Raw genomic sequence first — 19,528 nt, 5'->3', positions numbered from 1 at the left:
CCAGAGGATGTACACTGGTACAGATAGGAACTGGAGATACAGGGAATCCAGGAGGGATGATGCCTTCAGGCCCAATGGTGAGAGTGCTGATACCGGGAGGGTGGAAGGAGGATGGGGGTGGAAAGGGGGAACCGATTATAAGGATCTATATATAACCTCCTCCCTGGGGAACGGGCAACAGAAAAGTAGGTGAAGGGAGTCATCGAACAGTGTAAGATATAACAATAATTTATAAATTATCAAGGGTTGATGTAGAAGGGGGGGGAAATGAGGAGCTGTGCCAGAGGCTTTGGTGGACAGCAAATGTTTTGAGAATGATGGGAGGGAACGAATGTACAAATGTACTTTAGACAATTGATGTACATATGGATTATGATAAGAATTGTATGAGCCCCAATAAAATGATCTTTTTTAAATGTGCTGAAAAACTTGGCTTATACACAAGTATACACAGTAAGATTTTGTTAAGGTTTTGCTCTGCAGAAGTAACATTTTAAAGAAGTCTTTCTCCCTCCTTGGTATAAAAATTATCTTTTAAACAAGTGTTGTGGTTTTGACTTTCCTCATTTTCCCTTTGGAGCACATCTTTTGATAGCATCAAGCACAGATCCAACTTCATGTGTTCCCCTCACAGCGTTTCTTGAAAAGCCTTTCTTTTGAACTGATTTCGCAGAGTTCCATACACCAGAAGTCAACTTCATACAAACACTATTACTTTTTTGGTAATCTGTTCCATTTGGCTATTTGTATTATCTCTGTACAGTGATCAGGCTGCTTTAATCACTGCATACAACTTTAAAAGTTCTGCTGTCACATTTTGTTCTTCAGAGGTGTCCTTGCTATTTTTGGTCCTGTGTCTTTCAAACCTTCAAGCAAACTTCGCTGGGCTTATTTAAATTGTCTTGTCTCCTAGAAATCAGTTCGGTGAGAGTTTCTTTCTTAGGACTCTACTTGTGGATAAGGAATAGCTCTCTAGCTATTTTGGTCTTTAATGTCTCCCAATATAATTCTAAAAATGTATCCGTAAAGATCTTATATATTTTTAATTAAATTTATTCCTAGGTATTTTGTGATTTGGGTTTCTGTTACAAAATGCTATCTCTAACCAATAATTTCTTGGTTTGCAGGCATGTAAAAGATTTTTATTTATGGATTTCATATATAGCAACTTTTCTAAATTCAATTAATTCTAATTGACATGTAGCTATTCTATGTGCACTGCTTATCGTCTGTACACAATGAGACTTTCTGTTACTCCCGCTTTTACTTCTTTTCCTCACTGCCATAGTCATAGCGGCCCTATCCTAGTGCAGTAGGTTACACATTGGGACATTGACCCAACAGGAGCCCTGGTGGTGTAGTGGTTTGGGTGTTGTGCTGCTAACCACAAGGTCAGTAGTTCAAAACCGCCAGCTGCTCTGCAGAAGAAAGATGAGGCTTTCTACACCTGTAAAAATTTATAGTCTCAGAAAATCCATAGAGGTAGTTCTACTCTCACCTAATGAGTTTCTGTTTTTATTCTTACTGAACGGCTTAGGATCTACATTCAGTGTTTAATAAAAAGGTAGAAACTGGCATCCTTGTTTTACTTCCAAAAGCAAAGGGAAATTATTCTACATTTTATCATTAAGTGTGCTCTCCATTGTAGGCCTGGTTTTATCATTAAGTTTTGTTACGATTGGATTGATTCCTTCAAAATACTTTAAATGTCATCCCAGGGGGTTTTCTGTTATGTTAAGAGGTCATATAAATGCTCCGAAGTTATAAGGAACAACATAGACACAGGAAGAAGCAAGCTAGGAAACACAGGTGTCAGGTGACGATCTCCAAGGGATCCAAGAACAGCAGGGCTACAAAAGCTTCAGATAAGATCCTTACCCTAGATCTGGAGCCTGGAATTCAAGCTCTGAGCCTCCTCATCTGCTAGAAAATGACTTCTGTTCCCTAAAGGCACCCACTGTGGTATTTCTGATGCAGAAACTAGGTAACTAGAATAAGTACGACCTCTCTTACAGAGCTTGTAAGTTTGCTCTTTTAGGTTAGGGTTTTGGTTTTTTATTAAAGAAAACCTCTTTCTACTCAGACTTTAAACCGAGGTTTGCTATATCACAATTAAAAAATACTTGATCTAACACCTTTTCTGGATCCATTGAGATGAACATGTAAGAATTCTGTGCTTTACCATACTTGATCAAGAAGTATTGCTAATATTTTACTTGGGGTAAAAAAGATTGGCCTTTTCCCTTTTAGTACTGTCCTTCTCTGGATTTAGTGTCAAAGTTATATGCTAACTTCATAAAGCAGCGAGAAGAATGCCTCCTCTTTGTCCATTCTCTGGGAAAGTAGAGAATGAGAAGACTGGCTTCACAACCCCCTGCCCCCGACACACGCACACCACCCCACTTAAACGTCTGCTGTACTAGTGAAGGCCGAGTACACTTTGTCAAAGATCTGTAAAAATGTTTGTAAAAAGATTTTTGGCTACTGGGCTAAAATTTCTTAAATGGTCAAAGAGCAGTAAGGTTCTCTCTTGCTGACTGGTAAACGCTGATAAGGGTTGTACTTTTCAAGAAATGTTTCCATTTCATCGAAGTTCTCAAGTGTGCTGGCACAGATTTCATAACAGACACGTTCTACTTTTGACAAGAGTTGCAGTTCTATTTTTTCCTTGTCAATCATTCACATTTTAAAGGACAATGAAGCATGCTTTTACATTACGTTAGCCTTTAGTTATATTTTAAATGGAGTTAGTATTACCTTTCTGTTCTGTTCTCTGGCCCTCCAGTTCTTTCTTAGGGGTTTGAGGTTTTATTAAGTCTTTGTCCCAAGCAGCCAGAGCTTGTTTTTCCATCTGACGAATCTCGGCTTCCTCGGCATCCAGACGGCGCTTCCACTCCAGCAGCTCCTCCGCGTGCTGCCGCCGTTGCATGAGTTTTTGCTCTCGCTTGGTCAGGAACCTGTGGCCACATGGTGAAGAATAATGAGAACACGCCTGTGGGCAGAAACCACCGAGGCTGTACCACTCACTCACTCACTCCCTCGTCCACAAGCTGCGCGTAAAACACAACATTCATACTACTCTTCTCTGAAAAAAAGCTTGCTCATAGGAGATTAATGAGTCAACCCAAGTAGATGCTGAATGAATTAATTTTTCCTTGCAATAGTTTTAAGATTACGGAAGGGGGAAAAATCTTGAGACTATCTCAACAGCCATGATATATAGATTCATCTTTCACATGTGCTGCTTTTCTTAATAGAAGATGTACGGAATTTGTTCTGAAGGCTATGACCAGAAAATGAACCCAAACAAAGACCAAAAGCACCATCAGTTAAACAATCCCCAGACCCCCTACAACAAACAAACAAAAAACATGTGTCCCTTTTTGAGATTTGTTTTAAAATTAATTCAGATTTTGCTGCAAGTCTAGTGAGTTTGGTTCCATCGCTTAATATGTGCAATGTCAGAAGATGACCTGTCTTTCGGTTTTCATAGAGGCCATTGAGTCCCAGTCAGATGCCTTACACAGTCAAAATGAACTATCTAGTTACTTGAGTAAAGAGTACGCAGCACCGCATATCCTGACTTCATCTTAGCTCTGAATGTAAATGGCCTGTCATGTCATAGTTCCAAAAGGCTAGAAGGGGCAGATTTAGGAAACGCTACTTAAGTAGGTAAAAAGCTATTGAATCATTTTCAAATGTAGACACCATGACTGAGTGAAAGGTGGGCTACTTATATTCCTGCTGTTAGACCCACACTGATGGTTAATTAACAAAAACGTATTCACACATCCAATAAACACTTAAAAAAACATAAGAACTGTCACACCACTTCTTAATTCGTCAGCATATCAAATTAATGTGGAAGCAAAACAAGCAGCCTTCAGGCTGTTAAAAAAGAAAAGGGGGCGGGGAGATAAAGAAGAAGATGAAGAAGAAAAGCAAAACAAAACCAACAAAAAGAACAGAGCATGCTCTATCAAAGAGTGCACTTGAAAAAGGTGCAAGTTACCTGACCAACTGGTTGTAGATATACAGCTGGAATTTGGGATGAAGGTTGGGGAAACAGACACTGAGAGAGGCCCAGTGATGAGACGTAAAGACAGAGAAGAAGTAGTGAACAGGAGAGCAGTGTCTACAAAATAAGGAGGCAGATTTTAAAACCAAAAGATCAAGAGGCAGAGAGAAGGAGAAAGGGAGAGCACAAGATCTGAATGGAGAACTTGCACCTGCTTCCTGAATAACATTGTAAGCTACCCAGTGCAAGCAAGTGCTGTATTCTGCATGGCACATAATATGTACTTTCTTAAATAATAGTTATTCTCAGATGCTAGCAACACCATCTATATTTTCAAGCAAATCTACCTGCACACATAAAATAATGAGAAGTACAGTGGGGAGCTAAATAAATTTCCCATGAACTTTAATGAAGAGAACAACAATCATGGAATTAAGCGAGGGCATTAGCAACACTATGTACATATGTAATCCTGAGCAAGTGATTAGTTTAAGTCTGAAATTAAAAATCTTTACATCTTCCTTACTACTTTACCATCAAAACTTGGAAATAATAACTTAAAAAACTCAATCTGTAGCAAAAATATTTGTTCGTCTATAAAATAAAACTTATGGCTAAAAAAAGTGTCTAGCTTTACATTTAAACATTTAAATAATTATACTGAAATATAGTGCCCCTTGAATAAACCATCAATGATATTTAAGAACAAAGTAAGCTAGTCCCAATAAATACAATCAGTAAAACAACCATTCAGTGGACAGTTCAGTCATAATGTTAAAAGTCAGAAGAAGATTCTGTATGGTAACACTACAAAAGCGGAAAACACAGCTTCTTTCTGTAGCAGTAAGTACATCATTCTATAGACACATATATATGTGAAAGGGTAAATAAGTATAGGGTTAGTGTGAAAGGGAAATTCTCTTTGACAGAGCATGCTCTTGTTTACATGCACACGACAATATCCTGTTGATCAAGGCAACGTGTATTGTCCTTGAAGGGCAAGTAATATCAGTATATCACAGAAGTGAGAAAATCTAGGTATAAATCCAGCCATTCATTTGGAATTTATAAAATCTGTACAATATTGCCTATATGTCTTTAAGGAGCAGATAATTTCAATGTCTATTTCCCACATTGTATTTTCACTTCCCTTCAGTTATTTATACAAGCACACATCCACACTCATTATCTGGATTGCCTTGATTTTCTGCAGAAAAGTTCAAGAATAAATACTTTTGCCAAATTTCATTAAGGCAATGTCATTTTCTTCCTTGCCATCTTCATGGATATTTAATAAACTTATTTTTATGCCAATTATAAAAATATTCTATAAAATCAAGCATACTTGGCAAAAGGTTAAAAAACTCATAACATTCAAAGATCACCCACCCTCTTAAGTATGTAACTGCTAAATGCATGCATGACCTAGTACAAAAAGTAAAATAATATTGGAACATGTGAAGTAAACTTTGAAATATATAATTTTTTTCTCTATCAAATACTGAAAATGCATTTTCCATTTACAAGGGCTAAACCTTTGAATATTAAGGCTGTACTTTAGAAATGACAAAAAAAAGTAATGGCTAACAGAAATGGAAAATAAAAGCTTACAAAATATTTTAAGAAACATTTTAAACTTAGCCTTAACATTAGAACTTATTCCCAGAAACATAGGTTCCTTACTTAATTATATAGATTTCAGAAAGTAAAAGGTATCCATTAAAAGTCGAAGAGTTGGGAAAGAAGAAGCAGTATTTAACATATAGTTAATATCCTTCAAGGTGTTATACAAATAAGAAACAAACAAAAATGATAAAAAAATAGTGCTTTTTACTTTAAAGACTGCTTTGAAATTTGGGGACCCTTGCAACTCCACAAAAATTTAAGGATTGGCTTTTTCCATTTCTGCAAAGAAGGATGTTGGGATTTTCATGAGATGGCACTGAAGCTACAGATAGCTTTGTTTAGTATTGCCATATTAATTACACTGAATCTTCCAATCAATGGACATGAAATGTATTTCCATATTTTTAAATTCCTTTCAGCACTGTTTTAGAAGTTTTAGTATGCAAGCCTTCCACTTCCCTGGGTAATTCATTCTAGGTACTTGATTTTTTTCTATTTTTTTCTTGCAGTACTGCATTCTTTTAGATTCCATTTCAAATGAAATTTCACTTTAATTTCCTCTTAGCCTGCTCATTGCTGATATACCAGCTCAGCAGATGTGCTGATGGATTCATTAGTTCTAATGGCTTTCTTGTGGATTGTTTCGGATTTCTATATATAGGATCATGATCATGTCAGCAGCAAATTCAAATAGTTTCATTTCTTCCCTTCAATTTAGATACTTTTAGTTCTTTACTCTGTCTAATTACTCTGGCTATTGCTTCCAGTACAATATCAGCCATCATTGACTTGTTCCTGATTTAAGAAAAAGCTCTCAGTCTTTGACTATTGAGTATAACCATGGGCTTTTATATACGCCCTTGACGGTACTGAGGAATTTCCCCTCTATTCTTAGTCTGTTGAGTGTTTTTGTCATGAAAGGCTGCTGGATTTGGTCACATGCCACGATTTCTTTAAATATCCGTTTTATCCCTTTCTCCCTTTCTGCGATTCCCACAGTGTCAACTGATGTGCTTGATGGTGTTTTATATTCCATTAAAGTTTCCTCAGCTTTCTTAATCCTTTTTCCTTTGTAGACTCAATGATTTTAATTGTTTATTCTCTTCTTTTCCTAATTCTCCCTTCAGTCAGCTCAACTCTTCTGTTGAGACCTTCCACTGAATTTTTCATTTATTTTCTATATTTTTCATCTCCAGTTAATTAAAAAATTTTTTTTCTTATCACCTATCTATCAATTCAGGGAGATATGGTATGAAGAGTTTTGTTCCTAAGTCTGTCTTTAACCTGAACTTATAGGTACATCAGAATAGGTAGTATGGTTTGTATCTAATATTAGTCAAATGTTTGCCTTAGTATATGGAATATAGTATGCATTTCTATGTATAAAAGACATTAAACACTCATGCTAATTTTCTTTAAATATTTTATTATAGTTTTGGTGAAAGTTAACAGAGAATATTCAACTCCCATTCAACAATTCATACACATTTAGTTGTGACCCTCAACAGAACTCTTCCCACTTCGTCCCTAGGTTATCCATTTCCATTTATCTCAGGTTGTTTGCTCACTGTCTGTTGTTTAGCACACTACTAACGCTCTGAGAAGCAGTGCTCACTTGTTATTACAAATCACTGTATGTACTTCAAATTTGTAATATAATCTTTATGGGCGCTGTTTCCTAACCACAGGATGTATGTAAATCAGATGTTCATAACTGAGGGACAGCTTATATTCTTGCTTTATTCACGTAACTCTTTCCTGTTTTTCTTTAGCTCTTTTCTTTCAACTTCTTTGAGCATGTTTAATACTGTTGTTTTAAAGTTATTCATTTTGTCCATTATCTGGCTGCAATAGAGAAGATTTACCTCTTTTCAATCTTATTCTTTTGAACAGGTGATGATTTTCAGTTTCTTGTAAGCCTTGCAATTTTTTGTTGAATCCAGGACACCAGAATATTATACTGTGTTGGCTCTGGGGTCTTGTGTGGCTTTTTCAAATCCCCAATATAAATGATGTTTTCAAATGAACTAACTTCTGCAAGAAATTCTCCTGTGGTTGTAACCTTCAGTCTTTGTTCATCTCTTTCCTTGCTCACTCAATGTGAGCTCCAATATAGGCCAGACTACAATTCAGTCCTTCAGACAGCTCCAAACGGATTAGAAGAGAAACAATGAAGAGTCCACCCGCAGTCAAAGTCTGTCCTGTTGACTCTAAGAGCAAGAGACCTACCCTCCTCTAAATTCACAGACTGCAGTCAGTTTCTGCTACAGAAGCTTCCATGGCTACAATAGAGGGAGAGGGAGAGATGGAGACTATAGTATGTTTTCTACCAAATAAAAATCCCCACTTTCTTGTTGCAGTTTGTGGCTCATTCTCACAATGCAATATATATCTATCAGCGTTCTTACAGAGTTGAGCTTACAGATTTCTACTTGCTTTTCTTCGTGCTCATGAGATGGGTTTAGGTGGTCAGAATCTAAGACTGATCTGTTCACAAGACCATCTTCCAAGTAAGCACTCTTTAATTCACTTTGTAAATAACACATGCACACGCTGAACTTGTGTCATGTGGCTATTCAACTCCAGTAACAAGTCACCTAGCACTTTTCCAGTTTCAAAAAATACTATTTGGAAAGGTTAGTTTGTATTGAAGATAACAACTTTTTGTTAAAAAAAAAAAAAAAGGTAGTGGAGGTAAGAAAGGGGAAACTGCTCAAAATGATCCATATATAACCCCCTCCCTGGGGGATGGACAACAGAAAAATGGGTGAAGGGAGACATCAGTCAGTGTAAGACATGAAAAAAAATTAATTATCAAGGGCTCATGAGGGAGGGGGGAACGGGGAGGGAGGGGAAAAATGAGATGATACCAAGGGCTCAAGTAGAAGGAAAATGTTTTGAGAAGGATGATGGCAACAAGTGTACAAATGTGCTTGACACAATGGATGGATGTATGGATTGTTGTAAGGGCTGTATGAGCCCCCAATAAAATGATTTAAAAAAAAAGGTAGGTTAAAAACAGATATGATAACTTATCTAGGTTTAGCTGGACAACTAAAAGCCTCAAGCGATGCTCCCATCTTACAGAGGACATATATTCTAGGCTCTGGCTTACCCTGGGTATTATATGGTGGTGAAACCAGTGGCACTGAAAGGCTCAGTCTAGCACTGCCCATCTGGCATGGACAGAACCCGGAGCAAGTTACCTATCTTTGTGGACCTCTGTTTTTCAAGTCAAGCAAGGGACAAAAACAGCTCTTTTAGTTCTGACATTGTATCATTCTTTATTTCTCTATTCAAGAATGTCCTACTTAAAAAAAAAAAGTCCTCCTTCCCGTAATGAGTGAATATAATTGTAGATTATGTTTCAGCAGATTATAAAACCATCCTATAATCTGAAACCATAAATTATAATCTAGGTTTAAAATGAAACATATAAAATCCTTTCTCTGCAAGATAATATTAAACAAAATAAACAAAAAATCTAATACTAACTATTTCACTTTTCATATTAAAGAATATCACAGTATTTTATAGCAAAATCCGATTGTGGATAACCTGATTCTTCAGCTGGTTAAATGTCTGTCTCAAATTATCTGTTGTTATTTGGTTATGTTTTAAAAATTCAGCTATTAAAGTATTCAAAATTATTTTATAGTCATCTTTGTTCATATCTTATACAGGTTGGATACAAGGCAAGGTGCTGTAGATAGGTATGATAATTTCCAGCTGCAAAAGCTTGAAAGGCACTGCTGGACAACTCCTCTTGATGGGCAAGCCCAGAGGGCTGACATGTCCCATCATGTTTCTCAACTCCCTGATCTGCAGCCTTGTCCACAGCAATCTTCCTGCTTTTACTCAGGTCTTCCCTGCAAGTGACACTGCTCAACTCCAGCCGCAGGCCCGGCTGCTGCTCTGAACCTCAGAGGATGACCCTGGGCTCCCGCCTGAAGAGTGAGCTGATTTCTAATATCCTAATCACTTAAAAATTCCTTCTGGTTTTACATTTTTTTAACTCTATATTATTTTACGTAAAAGTAGAGTGCATATATTTAAATACAGAATTATTATGTCAAGTTTTTAAGTACAATAATAATAACTAAAAAGGTAAATAAGATATAAATACTGACTTAAAAGAAACGTAAACTTTACCTACAGCAAAATGTCTAATTACCTGCATACATATAAATAAAATTTTACGGCATACTCTTGAACTAAGAAGTAGAGAAAATAAAAATATATTATCAAGCCATCAGAATTTATTTAGTTACTACCCTTAAACCAGAGCCCTTTCTAAGAAAACTATAATTCTAACTTAAGACAAGGATATAGTTAACAATCTACAATCATTTTAATTCAGATGCCTACTTCAATAGATGATCAAAAGCCTTCCCTTGTAGTACATTTTTCATCTTTTAAGTTTAGCAAATTAAGAGTTTCAGGAGATTATAATATCATTTTAGAACACTATTATGAAATGTTCATCTGTTTAACTTTTTGGTTATTTAAAACTAAAAGTAAGTTAACATTTCTCCTTCAACAGTTTCTAAGCAAACAGAAGCAAAAGGAGTATTTGAAGTTTTGTGACTGACGGCTTTGTTTTTCTATGCTCTACATCTGAAAATGATAAAAGATAAAAACTATGCTATACTTTTTTCTTATGCTAGAAAAACACATATATTAGTTATATATGCCAAACAACTTATTGATGAACGTTAATCTACACCATCAGTAAAAATTTATCTTTGTCTTCTGACCTTCCTTAGCAATTGATCTCTGTATACTTTGAAGGAACCAGCCACTTTTCTCTCTCTTTTTTTAAAATCATTTTATTGGGGACTCATGCAATTCTTACCACAATCCATATATCCATCCATTGTGTCAAGCACATTTATACATTTGTTGCCATCATCATTCTCAAAACATTTGCTTTCTACTTGAGCCCTTGATATCAGCTCATTTCTCCCTCCCTCCCAGTACCCCCCTCCCTTATGAGCCCTTGATAATTTATAAATTATTATTATTTTGTCATATCTTACACTGTCCGATGTCTCCCTTCACCCATTTTTCTGCTGTCCATCTCCCAAGGAGGAGGTTATATGTAGAGCCTTATAATCGGTTCCCCCTTTCAACCCCACCTTCCTTCCACCCTCCCGGTATCACCACTTTCAGCACTGGTCCTGAAGGGGTCATCTGTCCTGGATCCCCTGGGTCACTTTTCTCTTTTTTCCATTTGGGCTATCCTAAACTCTTGAGGGAAAGGTTTGTGTCCCTCAAAATCTAGAATATACAAATGTCAAAACCATGTTGCTGAGGGAATAACTATATAATTAATGAATAACATGAAGCAGCAAGATACTGTTAAGAAGTGAAGAAATAAAATGCACTGTCCTCCTACGTTAGCAATGCAGCCCTTAAGCTGAAGCTAATGCCATTTTTTATGTTTCATTTGTTCCGTAGGGAATTTCCCTGAACTGGAATTGACAAAACAATAGGAGGAGCTGATGGTAGGATTTGTTTTCCACAGAAATATCTTCTTCCACGCTATATAATCTACTTTAGTTTTAAATAACATTTATCACAGCAATGAACCAGATTTAGATTTTATTTACAAATACTAATGGAAAATCCTGAGGACAGCATGTCTTTTGCAACTATATTTTCCTTTTCACTAACTTTTTGCTTTCCATTACACTGAGAAATAGAAATTACTTAAGTCAATTCAATAAAGGGATCTAGGGAAAAAAACACAAATCACAAATATCAATTTTAAAAAGGCACTGTCTCAATTAAAAATAAACGTTTCATTGTAGCCAAGAATGGTTTGATTGCTGTAGAAAATATCTTTCATTAAATCCAAGTTCAGAGAATACTAATAAGAAATTAGAAATGAAAATTTTCTCTTAGAAAAACTAGTTTTGGTGACTACTTTTTGACAAGAGTTTTATATTAATTGGAATCTCTTCAAAATGAATACCTTTGCAAATCTACAGAACCCAGAGTAAAAAAAGCTCAAATAATTTTGTTCTGAAACAAAACTCTAAAGATTAACCTATTCTTTGTTTATTGAGCTGATACTCCAATATTGTTAAAGGAGACTAAACTGTAAAGTTTGGTGAGATCTAAATAGTACTTAAGGACTAGATTTTACGGGACGTTTTTCCAATTAAGTCCAACCTACTTCTCTAACAATAACCCCCCTTTTGCGTGCTGTGGTGTGTTCTCAGTCTTTGTACAGGAAATGCTACAGTGTCTCGGTACAGCAGTCCAGTAGCTTCTTCTTGGCATACTAGAGAACTCATCCAATTGACCCTAAACTCCCTTTTAAAAGACTTTTTAACATTGGAAAATACATCAATACACTCTCAGATTTCAGCAACATCACCCAAGCATATTATATTATTATTATTATGCCACCTCTGCACATAGCTCATCCCTATCCTAAACACAACTGCAGTAATTCAAACTATCGATTAGGAAGTTACTGAATGCTTCAAGGTCTCTTTGACTAACTTCCCAAACAAATGTTTACTCAAAAAGTCTAGTTCAAGATTTGGACACTGTGAAATTAACTCACAAAACTTGAACAAAGTTATTAAGTCCAACTTTAAATTTTAAAGAATTTTTAAAAACTCCTATTAAATCTGAAAGAAGCATATTAATTGACCTCACAAACAGCCCAGGATCCAGAGTTTCTTAGGTGGTTGAACTATTAGAATACGACTCACGTGGCTTTAGTGAAATAGGAAGGCGACTGTCATTCCTGGACCTCCTTTCCTCCAAGGTACCACTCGGGGACATGCCAATGCCACATCAGTGACAAACATTTACATGGGACTTTATTCTAATTTTGACTTCAAAGATCTCCAAAGAGCATGCCTACATCGGCCACTGGAAATTTTATCAGGAGCAGAAAGTCTATTTTAAACGTCAATATATTCCTATTGTATGTGTACCTATGATAATATTTTCTCCTTTCTATTAAAAAGTACAATTAAGTGTGAAAGTTATATTTCAGTATTAACTGGTCTATCTCATGGAAATCACCAAAAAGGATTATTACATAGTGGTTTTAATCCCATATCATTTTACTTTAAAGTTTTATTTTTCATTTTAAAACAAGTGTTTCATAATCACATTTTTATGTTAAAAATTGCTTTCTATATATAACACTGTACCCAGAAAACATGAAAGTTTGATTTGGCAATTAAAAAACCACTAAGTCATGATTTTGTGTTAACTATTAATAGAGAGCATTATTAAGTATAATATGTGATCACACTGTACCAATGGACACCAAGGTACGATTCAAGTCTGACCTGTGGTTCAAACTACTACCTAAAACCCAAAAATGAGAGTCGACAAAAGCTTACTCAGATCTCTTCTCCATACTTAATGGACTTCAAGGACGTTAGACAAGTGAATGAAAGTGTGTCTTCACTTATTTAAAATCATATTTAATTCTTAAACAAACATCCAAAAGGTGAACTGTCACCTAGATGTTATTCTATGTGGTTAAAGTTTGGGTACAACTGAGCTACATCGAAGTAAGAGTAGCTTTCTTTAAAAATTACTCAGAAATGTTTTAGAAGAATGGTAGCATAACAGAACTGACTAGAAGGTACAATTGAAAAAGTGCCCTAATACTTAAAGAGTCCAGGGAAATTTTAGGACAGCTGGTTATAATTGAGCAATGCATACCTACACACAAGATAAAAACTTCACCCATCTATTTGAATAAGTCTGAGAACAGCCAGAGAGCCAAAGGGTGCCCTCCACAGCCAGTAATACGCTCTCTAATTTCAGAGAAAGTATTAACCTTAACATTTAATAACTTGCCATGAATACGCATAAAAACACATTGATTTTTTGTTATAAATCAATCTGCAATAAAATGTTCATAAATAAGATGTAGTTAATTGACTTCAAAGTTGATCCAACAAATTTTATTAAACTGCCACTGAATCTCCAGAAATAATTATGCTTTATCGATCTAATAACTAGAGTAACAATTATGTTGCCATGTTGTCAATGAAACTAAGTAGAATATATTTATAAAAATGAATTACTTTTCATCCATGCGACTTCTCATTTTCTTCAGTTTCTGCATAATGCTGCTTGTTTCACTACTTGAGATGGAAATAGGAGAAGGACTGCGGGTTTCCAAGTCAGTTGGACCAGGACTAGTTGCTTTATTATCCTTTGTGTCATCATCACTATGAGACTCCTGAAAATAGAAATAAGTGTCATAACTTTTCTGGAATTTAAAAGGATCATGCTATTCTTAAGAGCCATAGTATCAATTCTGTCTCATAGTGATCCTGTATGACAAAAAAGAACTGCCCTCGCCACTTCTGGAGTAGCCAAGGTGGCTAACGCTACTAGGAACCCTCTGCTGCTGCTGTCTGTGTCTAGGGCAGTGGTTCTCCACCTTCCTAATGCTGTGATCCTTTCATACAGCTCCTCGTGTGGCGGTGACCCAACCATAGAGTTATTTTCACTGCTACTTCATAACTAATTTTGCTACTGTTACGAGTTGGACAACCCCTCTGAAAGGGTGATTCAACCCCCCAAAGGGGTCATGACCCACAGGTTGAGAACCACTGCTCTAGAGCTTGTGGACAAATGTATAGGATCAAGGATTCACACTGTGATGAAGAGTGATCAGGAAATTGTTGGCACACTTACAGGTTTTGATGACTTTTGAAATCACACCAGAAGAAAGAAGGATTGTTAAATTAGGTCAGATTTACCTGAATGGAAATAACATAATAATGCTGTTTCCTGGAGGAGAAGGACCTGAAGTTTGAGTGGATTTTCTTGACTTATGCTTCCTTCTGTTTTGTTTTATAAAGGCAACAAGATGGATTTTTTGGGAACTTTTTAATCTCGAGATACTGTGATGCTAAGTTTCCCATGAAAGGGAAACTCTTTTATTGTAAATGCCAATTTTTATGTAAGGCAATCATGATTATCTTGGGAGAACAAAAAGGCAACAGTTTGCTGTTGAAAGATGAAAATAAAGGTATTTTTTGGTTAACTGTAGCTTACCTTGTTTTACCGTAATGGCCAGCGGGACAAAGACTGCCTACTTGCTTCCTACATTAAATGGCCATTTGCTGGGTGCATAAGCAAATGTGAAGAAAGCTGATGGTGCCCAGCTATCAAAAGATATAATGTCTGGGGTCTTAAAAGCTTAAAGGTAAACAAGCGGCCATCTAGTTCAGAAGCAACAAAGCCCACATGGAAGAAGCATACCAGCCTGTGTGATCACAAGGTGTCAAAGGGATCGGGTAACAAAAAATCATATAATTGTGAATGGGGGGGGGGGAGTGCAGAATGGAGACCCAAAGCCCATCTGTAGGCACTTGGACATCCCCTTACGGAAGGGTGGTGGGGAGGAAACAAGCCAGTGAACGAAGAAACATACAACTTTCCTTTAGTTCTTAAATGCTTCCTCCCTCCCACTGTCATGATCCCAATTCTACCTTACAAATCTGGCTAGACCAGAGGATGTACATTGGTACAGATAGAAACTGGAAACACAGGGAATCCAGGGCGGATGATCCCTTCAGGACCAGTGGTGAGGGTGGCGATGCTGGGAGGGTGGTGTGTAGAGGGGGAACCAATTACAAGGATCTACATATAGCCTCCTTCCTGGGGGGACGGACAACAGAAAAGTGGGTGAAGGGAGACATCGGGCAGTGTAAGATATGACAAAATAATAATTTATAAATTATCAAGGGCTCATCAGGGAGGGTGAAGTGGTGAGGGAGGGGGACAAATGAGGTGCTGATGGCAGGCGCTTACGTGGAAGAGCAAATGTTTTGAGAATGATGAAGGCAATGAATGTACAAATGTGCTTTACACAATTGATGTATATACAGATTGTGATAAGAGTTGCATGCGCCCCTAATAAAATTATTTTTTAAAATGACCATGTGCTTTTCAAACAAAAAGTGTTCTAAACAGAATGAACTTTAACTTTGAGTAAGTGCATTTTAAAGATTTGAAGTGGTTACTAACAAAATTCAGTTCAAGTTCTTGTGTTTCATAGGAGAGTTTTATTACTGAACTCAGTCCCTTTTAAAATAAACTAAATGCACAGGTAATATAGAAAATGCAGACAAGTCCATTTTGCTGTACATTCTCTTACTTTCTCCGTATACATTTTATTTTTTCAAATACTGTTTATAATCCATGCTTAAGCCTTCTTTTGAATTTAAATGGGAAACATTTTACATGTATACTACTTAATTAAACAGATTTGTCACAAAAAATAGAAGAGCTGCCCCCTAGGGTTCCTGAAGCTGCCATCTTTACAGGAGCAAACCGCCTTCTCCTAGAGGTCTCTTCCCCCGCACAGATGCGGACAGATTCACACTGCGGAGTCTTCCACTCAGCAGCTGAAGGAACATCTGACCGCTGTGCCACAAGGGCTCCTTGAAGTGATCTTACACGGTGTCAATTCAAAATTCAGTGTTTCCTCAGACAACGCTTGTACTTACTGCTAAGTCACTGAACAGCAATCCCTATCACAAAGTACAATAACGTTTTAAAAGTGACAAGAAAATTATAAAACCTCTATTACTAGTAACCTAGTATCTAAATGTCTTAATTCTATACAGTTTAATCACTCAAAAGGAATACAAGATTACAGACCATAAAAAATATATATGTCTATGTATACACAGATGTGAAGAACAAACGCAGTAAACTTCTTTTAGTCAAACTGGAAGATGCGCTTTTCCATAAATTTGGCTTAAGGAAAAACATATATATAAACATTTTCACAAATTAAAAAGTTTATAATAAAAAATTAGAAGCTATTGGTTTAATTAATATACAAGGGGGTTTCAAAAAGTTCATTAAAAGTGATTTCAAAGATAATAGAATTTTCCCATGAACTCTTGGAAGTACTCATATTATTCCTGATGAGGTATAAGTAGGAGTAGCTTTTTAAACCTCATATAATAGAGTCCAAGAACAGTTTTTTCTTACCTACTTTCTTGAACAATTCCTAAAGCATTAGATGGAGCAGGACCAGAGGTGTCCATGTGGAAATGGGGTGGCATGGGATAAGCAGTCTCCGGACGAGGCTTAGAGCCTGCGTGGATGAGAGGGCACCTAACACAGGTGGGCAGCCATGTGAGGAGTCACAGCTAGTGTGGGTGGGTAACCTGGCTGCCCATATAGTGGTGATACAACACAGGGAGCCAGGAGCTCAGAGTGTGGATTTCCACAGAGAACTTGCTTGCAGGGTGGCAGAGTCCAAAGAAAGTGAGAAGGAAAAATTCAACACCAAATGGCAAGAAGAGAGTGTCCACACGAGGGACAGCCAGGTACAAGGTGAGGAGGGCATGCGCATAGGGCAGGGAGTAGCAGTGGTTACTGGTTATGTGCATGGACTGATTAAACCAGTAACTGTACGAAGGAACGTGTTCGCTAGATAACTGCCAAAGAAGGGAGCTCCAAGAGAGAGAACTAGAACAAGCCCTGGGGCACGGAGCTGGAATGGGGCAATATGAACTCTCGATTTCCAATATACACGTGGTTCAAGGAAAAATGGAACTGAAAACAACGAACTTGGAAGCCCCTGTGCATGCCTGCGCATACACACGTGCACATCTGTATGTATACAAACATAAGTGCATGCATAATAATTTAATTCCACCTTTTCCCATGAACTTTTTGAAACTCTGCATGTGTGTATCTAAAACACACATAACTTATTCATTCGTCTTTCCTAGCATTATTACTAGGAGCAGCAATGATTATACCTAACACCAGATTTTGATTTCCTAATCACTTTCCTTACTAAAAGGACTGGCGGCTCTTTAGAAACATGGCTGGTTCCAAGACCGAGGCACAGGAAGTGCATGCTGACTCTGAGACATTCTGTTGTTCCAGAAAGCAGGGATGTGATCAAAGACTACTGAGGGCATATCAAAAAAGACAGGGAAGAAAAAAAGGAAAAAAAACAGAAACCTATCAGCTCAATTTGGTACTGAGTGATCATCAAAACAAGTCATGCAAACGGCAGATTGCAACTCTGGATAGAAAAAATATCCATGAACACATGCTGACAAAAATAACAATACATTTAGGTTTAAGGAAGAACAGGATATTTACATAGTCTCAAAACGATTTCCACACAAATTACTTGCTAATTATAACCTGACAGTGAATTCTTGCAGATACCACCTTACTCGGGTGATCAATGAGAACGCAGCATCACTTCTGTGATATTTCTGCCCAAGATGCACAATCTGAGTCAAATGATGAAGAAACACCAGGAAAGCCAACTTTTAAAAATAATTCTACAAAAAACTTGGCATGAAATCTTCCAAAGTAACAAAGTCATTAGAACCACAGGATTACTAACCTTTTCCACACTGAAGGAAACCAAAAACACTAAAGGCAGCGTATGGTTTGGAACTTAGATTCTTTTCTAAAAAGAACACTGTGGTAATTGATGAAACTCGGAGTGTATAGATTAAATAGTACTACATTTGTCAATTTCCTGATTTGTATGCCTGTATTGTGCTTAAGCATATTTAAGAGTTGCTCTTGCCTGTCGGTAATACTTACTAAGGCGTTGGAGGAGATAGAGCAACTCACTCTCAAATGACTAAGGAAAGCTAAATTCTTGAAATTTTTGTATGTCTGAGATTGTCTAAAAATTTAAAATGCATTTTTAAAAACCAAAACAAATTATATTAAGGATTTATTTCATTATACTGCTACACTGTCTGGGTTTTCCAATTCTATACTTGGAAAGATATTTTACAGTATTTTTTAATTGGTTCATGTTATTTCTGTCTAACTCCTTTGACGTTTGCTAAATTATTTAAAGAAAAAAAATCATTCTCTCCTATCACTTCTCAGGATTATATTTGGCCTGATAAACAAGAGAAAGATCTTTGTCCCAATTTCACTTATACATAGGGGGAAAAAATTAAACAAAGATAGGAACTGCTTGTCCCTCTCAAACATTAGAAAACAAACCAAACACTCACTTTCCGTAACCGCATACCCCTAGAACTTTATCCTAGTTGGTTTCTATGTCATAGTGTTAGAATAGATGTATCGCTACTAGAAAATGAGACTAGATTATGAATTAGCCAGCAACATAAGGCAAGACAAGACAAAACCAAACCATAAACGAAGAATAAATTTACAGAATTTACCAATTTAGTCTCGCCTGCAGATTTCAACTTCTCCTGTAGTTTGATTGTAGTCTGTCGGATCCTTTCTATCTCTTCCTGCTGTTTAAGAATCAGCTGTCTTTCCTTCCGGGCTGCCTTATTGGCTTCTTGAAGACGTTTAATTTCTGCCTAAAATTTAAAGAATTAGGAGAGGGACAGATTTGAAAGAGACAAGCCCAAAGCAAAAATTTTAAAAGAAAGTCTAATCATCATACACATTAAAATCAGAGAGTATTGTTAAATCAAACAATAGTACACATGAAAATAACACTGAAAAATATTTAGAGGAAGAAAAAAGTCACGCATAACCTTAAAACACTGAATCAAACAACCACAAAACCAAGCTCACTGCCATTAAGTTGAAACTGACGCACAACTACCTGATACAGGATTCCTTAGACCACGTCTTTATAGGAGTGGTCAGCTTCATCTTCCACCCAAGGAACAGCTGGTGGAGGTGAACAGCTGCCTCGCTGTTAGCAGCCCAACACCTAACCCACAGCACCACCGTGAGTCTTTCACGTAAAATTATTGCAATTAGAATGGATGATTTCAGATTCCCTTTCAACTTAACATGTATAATCTTCCATAGTGCTTTACACGGGATCTTTACACTTAGGTGTTAATAGTGGCACATCAAGTAACCTAACTAATGTAACCAGTATTCTATTGCTGA

General features: G+C 36.7%; 1 protein-coding gene and 1 pseudogene across 4 annotated transcripts in view; one reads left to right on the top strand and one right to left on the bottom strand.

Annotated features, from left to right (window-relative positions):
* Positions 1–19,528, bottom strand: part of CEP350 (centrosomal protein 350) — a 170,859-nt gene that overhangs the window by 46,060 nt on the left and 105,271 nt on the right. For all 4 annotated transcript variants that reach the window (XM_075528019.1, XM_075528033.1, XM_075528023.1 and 1 more), the window contains 3 exons: positions 18,835–18,981; positions 13,714–13,871; positions 2,758–2,957 (listed from right to left, as the gene is read on the bottom strand). In XM_075528019.1, the coding sequence (XP_075384134.1) occupies positions 2,758–2,957; positions 13,714–13,871; positions 18,835–18,981 (505 nt within the window). The remainder of the gene's footprint in view (positions 1–2,757; positions 2,958–13,713; positions 13,872–18,834; positions 18,982–19,528) is intronic.
* Positions 14,298–14,454, top strand: LOC142437242 (U6 snRNA-associated Sm-like protein LSm5 pseudogene; annotated as a pseudogene).

The sequence above is a fragment of the Tenrec ecaudatus genome, chromosome 1 (genome assembly GCF_050624435.1).
Source record: "Tenrec ecaudatus isolate mTenEca1 chromosome 1, mTenEca1.hap1, whole genome shotgun sequence".
In the NCBI taxonomy this organism is placed as follows: Eukaryota; Metazoa; Chordata; class Mammalia; order Afrosoricida; family Tenrecidae; genus Tenrec; species Tenrec ecaudatus.
This window is presented reverse-complemented; position numbering and strand designations above follow the sequence as displayed.